Source organism: Anarrhichthys ocellatus, unplaced genomic scaffold, assembly GCF_004355925.1.
Source record: "Anarrhichthys ocellatus isolate YVR2014 unplaced genomic scaffold, GSC_Weel_1.0 scaffold1, whole genome shotgun sequence".
Taxonomy (NCBI): Eukaryota; Metazoa; Chordata; class Actinopteri; order Perciformes; family Anarhichadidae; genus Anarrhichthys; species Anarrhichthys ocellatus.
In genome coordinates this window covers 9,850,116-9,871,830 of record NW_022280031.1, presented here as the reverse complement: position 1 = coordinate 9,871,830, position 21,715 = coordinate 9,850,116, and the positions used below count along the sequence as shown (strand labels likewise).

General features: G+C 40.6%; 1 protein-coding gene across 4 annotated transcripts in view; it reads left to right on the top strand.

The window, feature by feature from the left end:
* Window positions 1–1,427: 1,427 nt before the first annotated feature.
* cpne5b (copine Vb) overlaps window positions 1,428–21,715 on the top strand; it is an 89,506-nt gene continuing 69,218 nt past the window's right edge. Inside the window, exons 1-4 of one of the 4 annotated variants that reach the window (XM_031855281.1) lie at window positions 1,428–1,666; window positions 1,803–2,075; window positions 21,275–21,315; window positions 21,614–21,660. In XM_031855281.1, the coding sequence (XP_031711141.1) occupies window positions 1,638–1,666; window positions 1,803–2,075; window positions 21,275–21,315; window positions 21,614–21,660 (390 nt within the window). In that variant the 5' untranslated portion in view covers window positions 1,428–1,637. Of the gene's footprint in view, window positions 1,667–1,779; window positions 2,076–21,274; window positions 21,316–21,613; window positions 21,661–21,715 lie in introns of all 4 variants that reach the window. The other 3 variants (XM_031855307.1, XM_031855290.1, XM_031855299.1) reach the window with 3 other exon arrangements.

Genomic DNA, 21,715 nt, shown 5'->3' with positions numbered 1-21,715 from the left:
GTGTGTGTGTGTGTGTGTGTGTGTGTGTGTGTGTGTGTGTGTGTGTGAGTGTGTGAGATGTGCTTGTGAGAGTGAGTAAGAGGGTAAGAGAGAGACAGAGAGATACCAGATGATGTCTCTGGTTTCATTTTGACCAAAAAATGACAACTGTAGATTTCCGAGTTGGTCAAAAGTGATTTCCTTCCTGATGCCGAGAGAACAGGACGCAGAAGGAGGGAACGGGATATTTAAATCCCCTATGGTGTTATTGATGTGACCAGCAGTACAAAGCATTGACCACCACCTGGTCCATCACAATTGGATGGCAATAGCATTCAAAGATGATATAGATTGTTTATTAAGACTTTGCTCAACAAGCTGGCTCCTTAAATTATTCAGAAACAGGCATGACACCGTTTTTTTCTTACAAACGGGCGGTAGCAACTATAAACTGTACTGCAGTTTCCCAAGTTGGTCAAAAGGTATTTGTTTCCTGATGCAACCAGCAATCTGTGGGAAACAGCTGGTTATTTGGCTTATCATGACTACTGGTGTTTTCATGCATTTTGTATATGTGTGCAAGTCCTTTGTCTATGCATGAAAAAAAAGAGAGAGATGTTGAGTATCAGACCAAGTGTGATGAACAGTAAGGCGGTGGAGAGACTCATCCACAAATGACAAACCCATCACTTTTTTGGCAGGCAGTTGTACTAGTTTAGCATATTTATTACAATGTGGTTTACAGGTTTTAGCTGCATACAACAGGCCAATGATGGATGGTGGCCATTAAATCTCGATGTAATGCCCTCCTTGTAATTAATATAGCTTTTAAATCAGCCAGCATGAACACATTTTAATTGATAACTGCATTTCTTATAAAATGTCTTGCACATGCCTCCTTCCACCAGAGAGAATTACTAAAATCCACACAATGGGACGGAAAAATAGTTGCACATTTGAGCAAAATCTAACTGTAAATCCAAATTAATTTGGATTTTTTGGTTAAATGCACAGTTATTTTTCTGGATACTTGTCTGCTGGTTTTCCACTACTGGATTATTGAGTTTGTTCTGGGAGCTGTTCATTGCTGTGGTGCTGAAATATTCCCCCCGACCCTTTGAAGCAAAGCAGTCTACTAGAGACATCTTGTCATTGGCTGAGAGCAGTTCAAGTGATTCCTCCCTCTCAGACCCACCCATATGAATACCTTTTGCGATGAGGAGATAAAACGATCAAATAATCCACGTAATCCCGTCCACCAGTTTAACAAACACCGTTTAGCACCATGTGCTTTAACAGCAGGGTCTCACAGGGGTCTGTAGTGACACGTTGATCTGCATTCAAAAGTTTTTACGGATTTAGCGCTACATTTTCCCACAAAACCAAAAAAAGTCATACACGTTAAAAAAACAAAAGTGCGTAATTGAATTGGCATGACACTCGCTCACTCACACATTCTCAGTGAGCAGCACAGAGGCTGTTGCAGGGCGACCGCAGCAGCAACGGGGCATGGGCAGGGTTGCCAGCACTTGAGTGTAATTCCGCGTGGGAGGAGGAAGGATGGGTGTGTTGGAGTGTATCTAGCCTTTTCTCTTCACACGTTCTGCTGTGCGCACAGACTGAAGACAAGGCGCGAGAGAAGTCCACCTCTCCATGTGATGCGCAGCGGGTCGGTGAAGGCGCAGCAGTAATCTCATATACTTTCCCCGCATTATTCTTTTTTGGTAATTATTTCTTTACGTTGCATGGACGACTAACCAAGTGCGCTTCTGCGTTTTTTGTTTGCGGGTATCCACTCAGTGCTCCCCCTCCCTCGTCTCCAGCTTCAACATTTGTGAAGTGGCTTCCTCTCCCGCTCGGACCGGAGGCCGACTGGTCTCTGATCTGGTCTCTGGAGTCACCGGAGACTCGACGCGCTCCGTCAGGGCCAGGCTGTGCGGCTCCCGGATCAGACCCGAGCCACCTCGAGCTCTGGCGATGGAGATGATGGAGGGAGACGTTATGGACAAACTGGAAGACGTGTCGTCGGTGTACGACTTCGACCCGATCACCGGCAACATCCCCGCCACCAAAGTAGAAATCACCGTCTCCTGCAGGTGAGTTGAAGCATCCGCAGAGAACGGAGAGCGCAACCAAGGGTCGGGAAAGTTCGTTGTGAGTACTGCGTGGTGGAAAAGTTGTGACAACGCCCCACCCTTTATTTGTGATTTAGTTAAGATTGTTCAGTGAGAAGGTGATTTGTAATAAATGGAGACAACATATCAAATGCGCAAACGCATAATGAGCTGCAGGTTTTGGGTGTGGACAGATGCTACCAGTCTGCATGGTTTCATTTACTTATCGGGAGTTTTATCCAATTGTTCCAACAAGACTCTTTACGAGAAGCAGTTTTTATTTTTTATTTTGATCAATCGATTGATTTGTGTCCATTTCTGTGGGATTAAGTTTAAAAACACCTCTCACGACCCGAGCCATCACAAAAGAGGTGTGAAGATGTGCAGAACTTCACAAGTCATGCATGCTGACGTTTTACAAGGATTGTGCCATGTAAGCTACTGGAACACCAGTTAAGTTTGACATACATTTTTTATGTTGGGTGATACATGCAGAATGCCCTTTAGTGCTAAAAGTCACAACATTTGAACTCTGGTTGAGACTCGTTTACCTTCCTTCTTTGTGGATATACCGCATTTGCATAGTGGTGCTCATATACACATTGTTTGCTCTAACAAAGAAGCCTTCTTCATAGTGAAGCCCATGCTGTACCCATTGTAACCACTGGCTGGTTTCAGCAGGGCAGAGCACTGAAAGCCTCTTTCCTTCTGTGCATGCTTTACAAAGTAGAAAATGTTCAAAATTAAAAGGTCTACCTCACATTTACACAGTGCCTGTGCCCCTGAACTCAAACTTAGTCACATTCTTTATTATTATATTGTCATTATTTTCCCTTTCAGAAAGTACTTTCAGGAGAATAAATCCTCCTGCACCAAATGTCTCTCCCCACAGCGCTTGTTCAGTGTTCACTCATCTTCCCATTAGGAAAGGGTTTTAAGTCAAGGCTTTCAACGCCTTTTGCCTTTCAGACGTACTCCAGTGCTGGCATGTGTTCGCACTCCACACACTTACAGACCTACACACACACACACACACACACACACACACACACTTACATACCTACACACACACACACACACACACAGAGAGAGATACACACAAAATCTATCTAGTCTTTGATGCTGGGATTTAGGTTGGTGAGCCATCGAAGCAGAGTAAGTGTGAGCTATAACAAGCTGTGTGTGCATTATTGATGGGCTTTTTGACGTTCAGAGAAGCTCGCTGCCACATCTCTCAGCTCGGAGAAAAAATAAAAAAATAAATAAACACACACCCTGGCAAGAAATGAGTGCGTTTGAATTTACTGAATGAACAACCGTTTGCCTGTAGAGTGTTGTGCAGGAGATGGTGGGCGATGGTAGATCATCTGTTTAGTTTCAGGCAGAAAGGATGGCTAGCTTAATGTTGCATATGTGCAATCAAGCAACATTCAGGTAAATGATGAGTCCTATTCTGATAACCCACTGCATTTATGCAAATTATTTATTCGACAACATCTACGTGTGTGTGTGTGTTTGTGTGGGTGATTATGTGCTGATGTGGGTGGGGAAAAGAGGGAGACAGGCAGAGTAGCGGTGCAGATGCCACCTCCTCCAAGAGGAGTTTGGGAAGAGGAAACCATTAATCGTGAGGGGAAGGTTGCTGCTTTTCCCTCCTGCTTCACTGCCCTTTGTGTGTGTAAGTGTATGTGTGTGCGTGAGAGAGAGAGAGAGAGAGAGAGAGAGAGAGAGAAAGAGAGACTTGGTGAGTGAGAATAAAAAGCCAACAAGAGCCAGAAAAGCTGAGAAAGATCTTAGACAAGCACACGTTTGATACAGGCAAGATTCAAACTTTTTATGAAATATGGATGATTTTGCTGTAATTTGTATGGAATATAAGATACTCTAAACAAGCTTGGCGATTAGTAGGTGGGTTTGCTGTGATTGTGATTGACGTAGGATTGTAATGGATTGTGGCTTAACGAGCTTTAAAGACAACTGAAGCATGCTTAAGTTTGTTCTCATAACCTTACTTCCAATTTTCCTACAAGCACTGTTGTGGTGCTGTAACAAATACTCAATAATAGGCTATACTGGATCAGGCTCTCATGGAACAGAATAAATGAACAGCTAAATCGTAATGTCACATTCAAACACTTCAAACAGAAGTTCAGTGTCTCACAAATCCTGCAAATCCTTCCTACAGATGTTGTGTGAATCAGATTCCTATTCAAGAGAAAAGGCTCCCTGTTGGGTCTTCTTCTTTGCTATTTTCCTTTGTCATCATGTACATGTACTCTGCAGAACCTCCAAGCCATGATGATAGCTGTTCCCTCTGGGGTTAATACCCCTTATTACAGGCTACGCTCCCTGCTTTTGACAACGGATTATTATCAGGACCAATGACAAATGGAAAGGGGTGGGTGGGTGCTGGATCTGTGAAAGAAGGGGGGATATGCAAAGAATTGGTTTGTCTTTCATTTAGGGTGGTTAGAAGACTGACGGATTTGGTAACAGGAAGTTTCAAACAGTGTTATATTCATATGGAATAGTGGCCTAACCACAACCTTCCTTTATGAGCAGTCCTTTGGATATGTCTGTCACCTTGTTCACTTCTCTCACTCTACAATTTCCAGCACATTTGTTTTGTGGGAAAGCTTGGCCTTCAGGAGCTACTGTTGTGTCAGAAATAGAAAACAGGTAAAACAGTTTGATACCAAAAAAAAGAAATGAGGAGTAGGAGTTTTAAATAGGGTGTTTAAACTCTCAAGGGGCTTGTCAGTCAACAGTCTGCTTCCTGGGGAGAAATTAATGGAAAAGGAGGGGTACAAGTGGCACGTGGACAGGAAGAGGAGGCGTAAATCCTACAGCCACAAAGCCAAGCCACAGTCTTCTTGTTCCGCCCTTTGTTCTATCAGTCCATTGCCTTTCACAAGCAAGCCTGTTCTTCCATATCAAACATCATAAAGAAGGACTTATGTGTATAATGTGGCTCACAGCGATTAAACAGTCTCTCCAGTCAGCCGAAGAGAGACTGGCTTGTGTATGGAAGAGGTCAGTCAATGGAGGAGAACCAGCAGCTGAGAGTAATATTGATAAGCAATGAGCTCACCTGGCATGGCAGTGTGCTGAAGCCTGCACAACCGATGCAAGAAATCCACTAAACATAGCTTCTAAAGCCAATCAAATTAAACAACCCAGAAGGTAGTTTAACAGCACTGCTGTTCTGAAGGTATTTTCAGAATCTTTAAAGATTAATTTTACTAATTGGATGAAAAAAAAAATTTTTTTTTTTTTGTTGCAACTATTGACATATATCGTTGCTCTAGGCCTAAAACTAAGATCCAAGTCCACACACACACACACACACACACGCCTTTGAGACCTGACCCAACTGAGCCCACTTGGTACTGAATAATTACAGACCAGGATTTGAGACCCGAAGCCAAAACAAGGCGATGTCGGCTGCTGAATGTCAGGATAGTCTGCATTTGCATACAGCTTTGAGCTGATGAGGACTCTGGTTTCAGCATCTGATAGATTCCTCTACGGATCTGGGACGGATATGAAAGCATCTCACACAGTGTGGCAAAGCCCTCGGGAGATCAGACGTCACAGCGTATCACCACTGATTTCCCATGCTCTTTCACATCACATCTCTCTAGGTTTGAGCACTTTTGGTGTGAATACGTACTGCACTGCAAGCATCATCGATGCTAATTAACAACAGGAAGAATGTGGTGTATACAACTTGAGCACAGTTTTGCAATCTGCAACCGAATTATTTTTGCAGATGACCCACCACCGCCAAAAGTAAGATAAATCTCTGTCTGTCCCTTTGTCACACACTCACATGCTGTCAGTAATTCTGTGGCACAACAGATTAACTGACTTGAGCTGGTTAGAGGAAATTAGGTGTGGAGAGAGAGATAGAGGCAGGGAGAGAGGAAAAACAGTGGATGGTGAGGAGCAGATGAACTAAGATGGACTGAGATGAGAAACATGGAGGTAGGAATCATTGCACAGTTACTTGAGGACAGGGAACAATGAATTTATTAAGAAATGCAAATGAGAGGCCGGCATGTTTCAAGAGAAACCTACAGACAAAGTGATACTAATGTTAAATCTCTGTTGTTGGCAGGTGATTATGTTTTATTATCACCAACAGCACAGATGCTGCAGGTGAGTCTCAGTCATTTATGTGATGCAAGACTTCTGTGAAATGTGAGCATAAGAAGTAAATAAGAAGAACAACGATCTTTTAAAATAAACCCAAGTGAAATAGACTATATTTTTACAAGTTCCACTCTAAAGGTCACCTGATAATAATTTATAAATAGAAGACAAAGCAATAAAGCGGTAAGCATTGTTCCCGTGCTACAGAGCGCTAGTGTTTTACGACACTATCATACAGAAACATGTAAGATCGGACAGTTTTGCTTATACAATAAAAATGGCTTTTAGAGGCGAACACATTATCAAACTGAAGCTTGATGGGCTCTCACTTAGTGGATGTGCCAGTCATGGTTTGCTAATGCAAGCAGCTTACTTTACTGCAGTCATCCCCAAAGACATGGTTGGTGACCCACAGGTGGGTCACAGGAGATTTATCTGGATCGCCAAATAAATTAGCAGAATTTCTTCCGTAGTATTTGACTTAACATTAATTTGTGCAGCACACCTTTGAGCCACACAAAGGACCCTGTATGTTCGTATTGTTCTGATAGTTGTTGCCCACTTCTAACATTGAATCTAATAAGAAAATCCAACTAAAATTCCGTTTGTTTAACTGATGAGATAAAAAAAGGAAAGAATGAGATAGCTTGTTAACTCTGCCTAAATACAGATATTTGGTCTCATTTATAAAGTATTTAACAAGAGTATTTGCATATACACTTGCATTAAATTAAGTTGTGATTAATCAAAAGTATATCTCTTAGACTGGTTTACCTATTCAAGATAATATATATTATAAGGTGATGTGGGAATGCCATTAAAGATGGTCAGGAACGTTTGCAGAAAATTGCTCCTCTCACGATCTATAGATAAGGCCTATTGTGAATTGGGTTGCAATAGTTTGTCATTTTAAAAACTGGGTCGCCAGAAAAAAAAAGTTCAGGAAACACTGCTTTAGAACAAACATGCTGTGAAATCTATTCTCAAGTCTTTAGATCTTATACATTAGTTTTTGGAAAAGATAAGCCTCAAACGTCTTTAGATGCAGAGTAACGCTCAAACTCAGAAGCTGCTGCCGTACCTAATTATGGCTGCTGAGCTATGATTTGATCATCGCTGTACAGCGGAGGGTTTGACAGTCAATTGAATGATATTGGCTTCCGAAAACTGTGAAATGAATGCGAAAGATATATGCATTTTACATTCAATTCTGAAGCATAATTCCCAAAGCATTCATATTTCATTAAGCCATTATGAGTGTCAGCTGTTGAAATCATCAGATTATAGTGTATGCATTTCGCTTTTAGTGGAACAGTATTCACTTATAGGATTTTTTTTTTTCTTGTTGAGGCCACAACGATCTTGTTCCTTTTTACATCTCAAGCTTCACTCTGTATAAGCTGCAGTGTTATTACTGTAAGCTGCATCATGGCACTCTAAACCTGCAACATCAGTCTGCCTCTCCCTGACTCCAACCCTCTTCTACACAGACCTGGCCTCTTGGGAGACATTACACATGATCTGGAGATGGCAGCTCACAACCTTTCTATTCCACCTCTTGTGCTCTGCCGGTAGCTCTGTCGTGCAGCCAGCTGTGTGAGGTCGCTGTGCGTGATAACAGCAACACGGTTCACTGGGGAGACAAATTAAAAGACTTTATGAAGAGTGGGGAAGCAGTGCATATTTAATATTCATCAGAGTTGTTATTTCTGCTTACAAAACTGCCCCCCCCCCCCCCCCTGCTTCCAACATTGATGTACAGACAGCATATTATATGTTGGCTTGTTTTTGGAACTGTTTACATGAAGACATTTGGATGCTTTTACAGCGTAAAGCACTCTCTTCTCTTGACCTGGCAGGACCAATCAATTATTTTTCTACCCTCTTGCTTACTCAATAACACCCGAGTGAGTGCATTGCAGAAAGCAAACATCATTTCTGACCCATGTTTACTATCTTTCACAGTTCAGTGCTGTTTGCCTCTTTAGAGGCTTTTCTTTCAGCGCCTTCTGGACACTAATGGACAAACTGTGTCTTATGCATTCACTAAATCAATAAAGTGGACTGTCGGCATGCTGAAAAGATTATATATTTATATTAATAGAGAAACTAAATGTTACCTGTAGATTGTTATTATCTTCTCATTACCATGATATTATAAAGATTCTGATTTGTATCCGTCACTCCTCACACAACACCCAATAATTCCCCCTGGCCCTGACAGCAGCACTGTTCAGTTGTCAGCGTCTTATAGCCATGGCTATAATCAGCTCTGTGAGCTGAGAATGAACTGTCTCATTCCTGTACCCATCAAATTCTTCAATGCTGCACACTTGTAACAAGCTTGTATCTCTTGGCTCTTACGCCTGAGTGACAGACTCTCCCGGAATACAAAGGAGGCCTGGTGAGGCTGTGGTCGTCAGCAGCTAGACATAAGAGATGTTAAGTCCAAAAGGAAGAGGAGGGGTAACGCTCTGTGCCTGTGTTAATGATGGTTCACTGTCATGCTGGCTTTACTCCCTGAGTGGCTGAAACGGGGCTTTGATCTGTGCCCTCTAACCGACAGGCTTGCTGGCTGATTGGCAAGAGCAGAGCAGTCATGGGAAGTCAAAGTCAAACTTATCGGGGAAGGACTGCGGAAATGGAGGACCACCTAAACACACACACACACACTCTCTACTTCTATCTGTGTCCCAAATAGCTAAAAAAGGCTGTGACCAACAAACATGTTAGACGGTTCAAATGAATTTCAGAGTGACAGTCTATTGAACTCTATTTGGTACAAAATGTAACTTTTGCTGTGAAGCAGAACCCTCAGATTGCCAAACAACTGCCAGTCAAGTACAGTTTATTCTGAGGAACATACATACAACTAATAACGTGAAAGATGTTTTTTCACAAAGTTATATTTATTTGCTAAAAGAACACGCAGGCTCCCTGAAATTACTCTCCACTCCAGAATAATTCTTAGCCAGGATTTTTCTTGCAATTGATTCTCTAAACAAAGGAAGCGTTTCATGATGGTGCATCATTTATTAGATATTCGGCTGCCATGTTTAATTTTTTTACATCCTAAAAGGCCGACCGTAAAAGTTTCTGTTTGTGAAAGTCAGCCAGACATTTTCCATTTCATTTTTTACCATTTAAGTGTGGCATTAAAATTTTATCACCGCTCTTTTCAAGTCCCATGCTCTCAGCGATGTTACAGCGAGCTTTATCGTGATGCTGAAAGCTCCATTGATTGGGGCTCCATTGTCGCTATAGGAGTCGACTGATGTTTCCATGATGGCAAAAGGTTTTGGGAAAAGCCTAATTGGTATAAATTATATAGTAACAAGTTAAATCATGATCAAAGGACAATCATTTTTCAAATCTTGATTAGCAGCAATGGGTTGGAATAATATAAAATTCAATCTGTTTCTATTTCACATGATAAACACATTCAAACAAGCACATTTGCATATATACTGCTCTGACAAACTTTATTTCTCAAACTTCCCTCAGGTCAAGGATGGATGAGTGTTTATACATGTTTATCTGCATGCGGGGAACCATGGGTCACCCGAGTCATCTCTCTAATTGGAGAGGCCCTTATTAACATCTGACCGGGGTCTCCGACTTGCTTGTCTCGGCTCCCTGATTAGCATTTTATCAACGTTACTCTGGGCTGGGGGATTGCTATCTCACGAGTCTCATTGTGTAATTGGATCATTTAGCTTTTCAGTTGGAGCTACTGACAAACCCAACTAATCTAAAACTGCAGGAATGTAACATCATAGAGCTCATAGCAAATACATGTAGACTGTGGAGGAAATGGATGCAGTATTTGGATGCACCTGCCAATTTCTTATTTTTACCCGGAATCTAAAAAATACAACATGATGCTCAGACTCTGAGCATCAAAACCCCTGAAAAATGAATATTTTGCTGTGTGAATTGGACACATTGTGCAGCGGATGAAGCATCTGTCCTCGGCATATGTGATGGAGTAATGGGAGCTTAAAGCTCTCAGTCAGCGGTATAGAGGAAAGCGAGTCACAGCTGTGGACAGCTACCATCACCTGGCAATTAGAAAGACGGGGCTTTTTTTTAATCCTCACTGGGACCACATACACTACAAGTGGTGCATCCTAATGGGATACAATGAACTCATTAGTTTTGAATGACATGCCGGCGTATTCAGGTGAATGGACGCTTCCAGTCATTGGTGAAGCGACAGCAAGAATGCTTATCGGTGTCAGGACTTCCAAAAACTTCCAGTAACCTATCTGCACATGTTGCAGTGTATAATGAATTATATGCTTGTTCTGACATATTCCAAGAATAATACCATGCGTATTTGAAAAAAAATTCCCGACACGGTGATGGTAATTTGAGTCTGCGGTGCTTCAAATTAGAAACGATACCTGGTACTCTTCAGCTAATGAGCTCAGCTTGCTCCAGGTTTGTGGCCTCAGGTTTGGCTCTGCCTGTATTTCTCCCTATCCGCATCTGATGGAGCCATTGAGCAGAAACATTGCAGTCCACCAACAAAGTCCCTGAGCTATTTAGCAAGAAGTATAATGTGTCAAATGTGAACATTGTATGAGATGTTTTGTAGGATTTGCGGTCGAAGAGAAACTGAGCATCATTTAGAAACAGAAAGCACAATGTTCACTTGAGGCGTCGTTGCAGCGGCTATGGCTTTATTTGTCAAAACAGAGAATGGTTGCAGTTCATTTGAGATGACAGCTAATTTACCAGTCCCACACATACTGTACCTGTGAAACCTGACATCTTGTCACTACAAAAATAAGTCAAAATAAATTCATCAAACTTCTCTTACACAAGTGTGACTGGGAAGTGAATGAACAGTCTAATGTTGTCGTTGTTTATAAAGCCACTTTTACAAACTGTGGGCCAGTCAGCATCTCGTAGTGAGTGGCACATGATTGAGTTCACTCCGAGGAGTAGATGTGAGATTGTTTGCCTATTCTCAGCCTGTGGTGCTATTTCAGCTCTGGCTCTGGTCCCTCCCAGTGCAGGACACTATGATTGGGCATGATCGTCCTGTGTGGTGTACAGCGAGGCTGGAGATATGTGGAAAGTGTGTGGGTGAGATAACTGGATTTGATTATGGAGCTACCATTGCCCTGAGGGAAAATAGATAACGGATGTGTATGAATGTGTGTCTGTGTGTGTGTGTGTGTGTGTGTGTGTGTGTCAGGACATTACTTGTTCTCCTGGCTGCATTCATAAGGATGTAATTGCATTCAGGATGGTTTAGGACAGTTATTGTTGAGGATTTTAATTCAAACAAATGACTGTGAATAAAGCTGTGTGTACACTTTTCTGTCAGCTCTCAAAACAACTTAGTCCTATTATCAAGATATTACTGCAGTACGAGCACTTTCTAATCCTGATAGTATTGGCTGAAACCCTTTTAAATGTGTTTTTTTGTAACATGTATTTTGTAACATCTGCAATGTATTTGTGGATTTATGCAGTTTTTAAGTCATGTTTAGCCATAACAGTGTGGCTCTAGGGATGACAGTGACAGTCTGTTGGTCTGACATTGTGCTGTTATATCATTAGCTGAATTCCTTCTGTGAATGGGACCTTGAGACGGAGCAGATAGCAGATTCAAATGATGCAAAATTCATGGTGCCATCAGCAGCTGCAATCCATTCTTTGTGAATTCGCCCCTTCAGTCTAAAGTTTGTTCCAGACTGTTGCATCTTGTGTGTGCTAGTGAATGACTTGAGCCACAGTTGTTGTGAGAGCTAGTAGTTAAAGGATCACGTCTTAGTGGCAGGCAGAGGAGATCCTCTCTCTGCAGTAACCCACATCACTAAAACAATCACACATTTTACACTGACCTCCTTTGAAGCAGTTCCACAACGTTTTCTCTTCGGGTCTTATCTTTACAGTATGGGCTCTCTCTAATTTGCATTTTACTTTTCATCTTAAAAATGTTGGTGTATTCACTTCCAGCATACAATTTAAAGCAGAGAGCTGGAAATTTCTTGGCAAAGCTTTCAGTCTGAGAGGGGGCACACAGTATGATACCGTTTCCTGTTATACCTACAAAATACAAATGCTGTTGTGTGACAGCATCAGCCACTTTTGCATGACAACTTTGAAAACAAAAAAGTCGTACTATTCTGCATATTCTGCAGCTCACAGAAAAACAGATGACGCAAACTATAAATGATCAATGAACTGCAGTTTTTCAGGGTCCTAAGTCCGAACCATGCAGTTCGTGATGCTTCTGGTTACCTGACCTCTGTTGAGTCGTGCTATGGCACAATCAATGCTCTTGGGAATTTTGTGATGGTCCCGAGCTTCCCTGCCATGCTGCAAAGCTTGCTGTGTCTGTCTGGCAGGCTGAGCAGGAATCTCCCCAGAGGAAGTCCTGGCCTGAATAATTCAACAGCTGGTGGGAAAAACGATCCTGCTTGGTTCTGCCATCGATCCGACACTAACACAATGCCAGCACTAGTTTGGACTCAGATGATCGAGGCAATGAAGAGAGATTTAATCGCTGCTGCTTGTTTTGTTATAGAAAGACGGATTAGAAAATATCATTTCGGAGGAGCTTCTCCCACATTTGTTTTTACAATATTTGGATGTTTATGTTACTATTAAAGCACATAAAGCACATTAATGAAGGGCCAATGAAAGCTTCACTGGTGCATAAGGCTTTATCCAACGCTCCTCTCTGGCTTTTATAAACAGATTACCCTCCTTCTTCCACCCACACTTTTCTCTATTGCTTCCTTTACGTTACCTCTTTTCTCACATCCTCCATCTGTGTGCTATATCTCCTCTCTCTAAGCTCACTTTTTTTACGACGTTCTTCCATTCTGATTCCTCATTAACTCCTTTTTCCCTCTGTCATCCATCGCTACCATCCACCTGTCTCTTTCATTTCGTCTCACCGGCAAGGTTTGTTCATGGAAGAGTGTGAGGATAGCCTTCTGCTTCCAATCCTGGCTAGCTAGAGGCTCTTGAGAAAAGCAGCCAGGCCTTTTTCTGCTTTTCTTTAGGGACAAATTGTCATTGCTGGATGAAAAGCTCATATTTTAAAAACATCAGGCTTTTAAGAGATAAAAAAAAGCTTGACTCCTTTAACCTCACCGTCATGCAATTGTTTCCACCCAAATTCATTTGAAAGACGTTTGTAAGCCTGTGATTTGTTGAAGATACAAAAATATAACCAATATTGGCGCTTCAAAGTGTATGTCTCCTACGGCGACATTTAGGCATATAATAAACCATAAGTACAGTGGTGTATATGACAGTTGGTAAGCAGCTCTTCAGCTGGTAAATGCTCCACTATGTACACAAGATCTCTAACTTTGTCTGGTGTTTAAAAAAAAAAACCCTTTTATTTACTTACAAACGAGCATTACATTTTGCAAAACCTGTTTAGCTCCCTCAGTTGTGCATTTAATTATCTATTCAGTTCTGCAGATATCCAGTATTGTTTTCATATCTTCTGCAGAAACACTGACACACTGTCCCGTCGAGTCTTGAGATGTGCTGTATTGTGTGCAAGCAAGAGGTCAAGCACCAAACCTGTGCTGAATACAATACAGATCCAGTCTACACCCACACGTTGTCCTCCTTGCACCTGGAAAATACGCCCTTGATGGGAACCTTTCACCCTTTATGCACACATGCATATCATGCGAGTCTTTTCTTGGATGTACATTTCCAGGGAATACTGTGTTGGAAACAATATTGAAATGCCTGCAATACGGTGACTTGTTGGCTTTCATAAGGCTTGGTTCAGAATCTAAACAATGGCAGTTTTCATAACAGATGCAATAAAGAGTAAAGAAACACATCTGGGCTAGTTTTAAAAGTGAGCAATGTTAGTAAGGAGTCCTCTGTCAAAGTCAATATGAAGTGGAACACACCCCCGGTCATATTGTGCTTCTATTTAACAAATGCAGCAAAATGATGAAAAAGCAATTTATTGTAAATTTATATCAAAATCCAATCATCTTTTCCTTCTGTCAAACAAAATATAGCTTACGTAAGCTAGTACCAACCAATAATATCAAGACTAGAGATCTATCCATTAATCAATCTGCAACTTTTAGTGACAATGGTGCTTTGTATCATGCTACATTCTAAGCCCGCCCAGCTGCACACCTCTCAAATATTGCTTTTGGGGAATACGTCATGCTACAGAAGCTACAGATCCTTTAACTTCTGTTTCACCGAGACTTTAAGATCCCAGAGTTTTACTTACTGTAGTAGCCTGTGGCAGCCTATTTATGCTGACTTGTACTTAATTCCAATTTAAGAATCTCATCAGCTCAATTTTCATGTCTTGAAACACTTCTTCAAAGAGAACCGCTCAACGCTAAATATTTAACACCTTATTATCAGCGCAGGTTAGAGGAAAGGGCTGTATATCTAATTATTGTGGTTTGTGTCAGATCTCTGTAAATAAAGTCAGCTATATCTGTGTGTCTGTCTAACAGGGGCTTGTCTCCTCCCTGTGCCAGAGGAACTCCGTTATACTCGGTCTATTTCTGATCTTATCTCTGAGGACTTCATGTTCCTCCCTCACTTTCTAACTCTCTCTCTCTCTCACACACACACACACACATTCTCTGACACACATTTTCTCCTCTGCTTTTTTCGTTCTTACATTTGACTTTTTTTCTTACATTCCTGCTCTCTTGATTTCACAAATTCCCCTGTGCAGAGAGACATACATACACCAAACCCTGCCCCCGTGCATCTCAAATCTTTTCATAACCTCATTTACATACGGAAGTTGTGTTTCAGGAAGTTAGTTTGAAACCCCTTTAGTATTGCCATTACCTTTGAAATGGATTATGTAACGCGCAAATGCTGGTGACACATTTTATATATTTCCTGTCATAGCGGTAGTTGCTATGATGCCCCGGTGAAAAGTTTATTCTTGTTCTTAAAGGCATATTTAAGGCACATGTACTTGAAAAAGCATATTTTCCATCATCGCGGGGAAATGTTGGAGCAATCTTTTCCAATTTATTTTCTGAGCTTCTATACGTCTTTCTTTTCTTGCGTTTTCCGTTCACTGCTTTGACAAAAAAGTTCAAGACATTTCGTATTAGTAGAAGAGTATTTTACAGTTATTGCATATAGTATAGTATAAGTATATAGTATAAGTCAAAAACCCTGAAGACATTCACTCTTTAGGACCATTTTCGAAGTCTGACGTGGCTGTACAGTATATTGTTGTACATGTGCACCAAAGATGTCGAATTTTAGGGTGAAGTTTACTTCAAAATTTAGGGCAGGACCGTTGTTGACTTGGGGCTTATGGAGAGAAAGGCATATGCTGTGGGGGTGCTCTTGACACAAGGTAATAAAAGAAACGCTTTGATGAGCTGCTTTTGTTTCAGCAGACCTCGATTTGAATACGCTCAGGTTGAGCTCCAGCATGCTGGGTGTTAGTGTTTGAAGCTGCAGATAATGCAGCCTTTTGCCGTGCTTCTGTCCCACTTCCTGGTTGAGTTTTTTTTCATACCCACCTCTATGTTTATGCATGTGCTGTGCTCTACATTATGGATGTGGAGCTCAAGGCACCTCAGGATTTGCTTCGATTCCAATTCAGAGGTCTCACAGAGCCAAGTCTTACGAAATTGTTACAGGTGTTTTTCTGCTGCTTCGAAGCACAGGGGAGACATAGGGCTGGAGGCGATACTGTAAGCTCTGTCACTTCACCCAGCAGCCGGAAAACAAGACAAGGACACTCTACTGGTCTTGAGGAGCTGCAGCGTTTATTTATGGACAAACTGCAAACTCGACTGTACATTCCCCTGATATCTTCACTGTCCACTCGCACGGCATTCACCCGACCTTCTGTCTCTCTTTAATGCTCCACCACACACTCCCTACGCCCACACATACTGGCTGTGCTACTCTCTAAATGAGCTATGATGCTCTTATAACACAGGTTTTAATTTTGTGATTATTGATTTTCCTGCATTGGGACATAAATCTTTCAAGAGGAAATCGCCTGGATGGTTGTCATAAGGATCAAATTGGTTCGTCCTCAATCAACTGTCTCCCATCATATTGAAAGCCAATTTATTGGCTAATTAAAGTGATGCTTAACTTTTTATAGCGTAAATTCTCATATAAAAGCATGCACTCGAATAATAGTCTGGGGAGTAACCAACAAATAGGTAAAAAAAACACATTGAAGGGGGTGAAATTACCTGTAGCCTATACTACAACAGCTCATGATTAATTCTGTATAATATTCATTCCCACAGCACTAATTGCATCAGTACAGCAAGAGTACGTGAGGTGCTTCATTTTGCCTTTTTCCTAGAACAACATTAAGCTTTCATGAATGAAACTCAACGCTCCATCCAGAATTTTCACAGCAAAAATGAAAATTCAATATATTGCACATATTAGGAATATTTGCAGCTTACAAATTGCCGCTCCTCCACCAAATCTTGCAGTTCATCCTTCCCTCATATATCTAGACAGACAGGAGAGTTGAGGACTAGAGCACAGGTGTTAGAAAGTAGAAACTTTTAATAATATAATGGCACCAAATACTTTTAATTATTTAATTGGAGCAGAAAATGACCCCCCACTTTGTAAAACTGTATTCTGTCGGCCTTTTCACTTTTTTGATGTCGTTTAAATTATGTGTAATTATGGAGTGTTTTTTTCTTTCGATTACGTTGTTTGCTAATGGATACACCCCAAGCGCCTCTCTTTTTGATGCTTGTTTTTAGCTTTTATGCTTTTAATTGTAGCGAAAGGCTTTTCTTTGATGATGGCAAACATCATGATGGCCATTATTCATTTGATCTTTGCGACATCCAGTATAATAATGTGTCAATTGAACAAATAAATTGTGTTATACACAGAGCAACATGGTTTATGGAGTGGCAGAAATAGTTGGCTTTCCATCATAAGTTATTAAATGATATAATGTATTGTATGATATGGTGTTAGCTGGCCATCTTCACACTTCAGACACTCTGGCTATAAAAGATGGCTTCTGCTAAAAAGCTTACATGAGACCACGAAGATATCAGTCCTAATAAAGTTACTGTTGTCCTGAGATGTTTTCATAGGACAGTAAGAGTCACTGAACATCAACTAGAATACATCAACATTGACTTAGTCGCAACGGGATTTTGTTTCCAGATAATCCTTTATCACATCAACGTAACACTGTATAAATCATGAGTGAAAACGTTTGCTTCAATAATGCATTGCGGGGAGAGATGAAACTGTTTTTCTTTTATACACCATCTGCTGTTTATTTTTAGATTTGAGCCCTGCGTGTAATTGGGATGGGATAGAGAGATTTCAAATATATATATATGCGTTGACTGAGTGAGTGTTGAAAAATAACGAGCACAGGGATGAAAGCATTTTGATGCTATACGTTTAACACAAGAGACAATAGAGAGAGAGCATCAGAGGGATAGTACACAGCCGACAGATGAACAGAAGGTGGAAATAACAAAGATGTAGAGGAGGCAGTGGTGGATGACATATATGAGCAGATTCATTTTGAGCCAGTTTGCAGGAAAACAATGAACAAAAGTAGCGGAGAAAGGGAGAAAGGGAGGGAATACTACAATAATTGGTTGGATGTTTGCATTCTTGGTTGATTGTTTCTGGGCATGCAGACATACAAAAAACACACACACACACACGTACACAAACACACACACACCTAGACAGGACCACACCGTGGTAGCGACCTGTCAATCACAAGGTAGCCACTTCCTAAAGGATACCCTAGTTTATGATCCATTTTCCTCTAAATGGGACCAACATTTACTAAATGAACATCATGCTGTGAAGACTTGAAACTAGCGATTGAGGCCATAAACACAATGTTAAAAAAGGTTTTCCAGTTGGCTCCCACACAGTAAAAAATGTCTTTGACATTTACTTATTTCTTCTTGCATGATTATTCTACAAACACACAAAAAGATAATGGTACTACGTGTCAACCTTTATACACACTGGCTTTGGTTATTTTCTAATTTGTGAGGACAGGCTATAGGAAACAATCTGATGCACTCAGAGCAGCTCTTCAAATAAAAATAGAATAAATGAAAGGTCAGGTAGACTCCCATACTGTCTTTATTAGGAGGAATGTAGGATTTTTATATGAAGTAAGAAAAAAAGCAACCCCCTCCACAGCCTCCACAGTTCTCTCTTTTTCAAGGAGTTTCTACTTTAAATTTAGAAATAAATAGAGATTGTCGCATCACGTTGTGTGCTAATGTGGCCTTTGAGGGCTACTAGGGTGTGTTGGTGGATGGAAAGGGAGCAATCAGTGAACTTGTATTTGGATAAGGGCTGAATAAATTAAAGCAAACGAAGCATCCATTTGTTCGAGACGAAACATTTCTGAGATATTTTGCATGCAAGCATGTTAAACTGAAAATGGCAAGATGTTTTTTCCTCTACTGGAGTTGTAGCCATGCAATATCTCTGATAAGGATAAAAGTACTTTTAATCTCTGTGAAGTGTATTCTCCATTTTGCATATTTGATCATCCTGCTTTGGTATCATCAAATCTTTTCAATTTAGATCAAATTGTAATAAAAGGCACTTTTGCCGGGAACCGTGTACCCTGAGGCTCGAAATTGAAATGACCTTCAATCTCAGAACATCAGAAAGTATCGTCTTTGTAACTTTGAACATGAGATGAAAAACATGTGATTTCAAGATTTCATGTTTTTCACTTGTCTTCTCAACCCGCTCTTGAGTGAGGGAGGAAGAAATACAGAGGCAGAGGAAAGATCAAAATAGATTGATGGCGGCGAAAGAACACAGCTGAAGATTTATTACAGGAGAGATTGTAGAGGAAAATGAAACAAGAAAGAAAAGAAAACAAAAATCAAGAGATGCCAGCGGGCTTCGGCTTCTTGAGTGAGGGCTCTCGTGTCACTGCAGTGAATAAGCGAGCAAAATAAAACAAGGAGGGTAATAGAGTTGGGTTCACAGTAGCCTCTGGCAGGCATAATGAAAAAGGTCACGCAAGCATGATGGAGGTGTAACACAGACACTCGAACATGAGCGGTGGTTGATAGATTAAGTTATGGAGAGAGAAAAAAGAAAGGGCTTTGGATGAGCAATTTTCAGTGAATGAATTGGCTGCTGTGTTGGACAGTTCTTGTAATATATTCATGTTGTTTCCTGTGAACTGGCTGTGGTATGAAAATACTTTATTTGGATTGTCAGTTCGCTTTAGTTTCATTCTTTAAGATCCAGGTTACTCGGCCCTTTTCAGTTTGTCTGGACTTGACTCCAATGAACACCTTCATTTGCCAAGCGAGGTATACACTTGGACTTACATATTATTTGAAAGTCTATTAAAATCCATGCCGAATTGGAAAGTCAATCCCAATCTAGCATCTATTTTAGTTATATTGTGTAAAACTGGATAAAGTTCTCAAAAGATACACATTGATGTCATTGCAGGTCTGAGCAGAGAAGGATTTTATAGGTCATTGTAGGTTGCAGAGGTTCCCAGAGAAGCCAATGTGCACACTTCACAAATCTTAACAACAACAATAACAATAAAGAAAATGTTGAACTCAAAAACAACACAATATGAAAGAAACACTTGGTGGTATTGTCTCCTAATGAAAGTCATGCTGATGGGCACACACACACACACACTTGGCAAACACTTGACATGAAGACATTTGAACATCTCACTGTCAGTAGACAAATAGTGATAAAATGTTTAGTGTTTTCTCAGATATAAGTCTTTGAGCCCACAAGTCTTTTAGAGAAGTACTATGGTGTATTTATGGGCATGTAAGGCAGATATAATAAAATAATAAAAATAATAATAAGAATAATAACATTTAATGAGAGGCATAACTCAAATAAAGTGTTATGCCTCTCATTAAATGTTATTATTCTTATTATTTTTATTCTTATAAATACCAGAAGTCATCATTTCGGTGGATGCCCCATCAGAGACCACAATATAAATGAATCCTCTGAACCTGAGCTTGATTAGTGCCTGCAGCATTGATTCACAACAAAGGTTAAAGACAGAAAATGATATGCTTGTGCTAAGTCAACCAAAAAAAACATGATATTATACTTTTCTTATCTTCTAATAAGAGACATTTGTGTGCAGGGACTTTATCTGTGGCTGAAACCACTTGTTTCCGCAGTCCGCCTGTTAGTGAGCCCTGCTTTAGATCTTTTAGCTCTTTACCTCTAACCATGTGTGGAACGTGACCTCCAAGCGGACAATGTAAACAAAACTACTACGCGCCTGTGGTGTCCGTTTGGGAGTAAAACCGAGGCTTTGGGTGGGACAACGTACACCACTACCTACGTGTCGTCCTGGAGACACATGAAGAAACAACCTACTTCTTTTATTTTGAAGGATTTGTTGTGTAATTCACAGCATATGTACTCCCAACTTCCACCTGAGCAAGGTCTAATCCGCTTTCATGATTGAACACACGCCCCCAAAAAGACACTTCTCTTTTAACAACTGATCAGAAGGCGACGGCAGAACAGCAATATTAAATATTAATGTTGAGGGTGTGAAGGACCATCGTTTGTCTTCCTCTTGTGTTTAATTTAAAGTCATACTGCCACCTACTACTGTATTCTTTTCCTTGAGCTATTTGCCAGTTGTTATGTAGCCTTTGATGCCAAACATGTTGGGGATATATCTTTCAGAAGGAGAGGGGCTCGATATAATCATTTAACATTGTAAAGTTTTGTTTCTTTCATCTCAATGGGGATTGATAAAGAAACATGTGAAATGTTTTCTTTTCTTTTTTAAACAAAGACAATAGTTTAATTTAGATTCTGTCTGGTGCTGTGTTTAAATATACCAACAATATATGTAAGCACAAAAGTCAAAACACAGAACATATAAAAGGTGCAATTTCACCTAAAAACGGTTTTGAATAGACTACTTCAGACCTCTGTGACAGCAACATGTCAGCATTTACAAGAGGTTCTTTGTTGCTGTGTAACAAATGTTTCCATTCTTTTTCATTGTTTTCCAGAGATCTGCTGGATAAAGACACATTCTCAAAGTCAGATCCATGTGAGTACGTTGTAGAGACTCTGTGTTTGAATGTTTGTCTGTGCAGGTATTCTCTAACAGTAGCCAATCTCTCTTCTCTTGTTTGTGGATATGTAGCCCCATGATTTGGAAAATCTTTGTTTTGCTCAGAGTGCCACGGTTGTTTGTTCACTGTACTGGAGCTAAACCCCTCACATTGATTTCCTATTTGGAATCTGCCTGCAATTCTCTGATTATCTCTCTTCTTTTCCCTTCTTTTTTTCTCTCTTTCACAACATTTTTTCTCTTCCTGTCTCTATCTGGTTCTTTGTTTCCACAGTATGTGTGCTTTATACGCAAGGTGTTGAAACCAAACAGTGGAGAGAGGTGAGTGTACACACACACACACACACACACACACACACACACACACACACACACA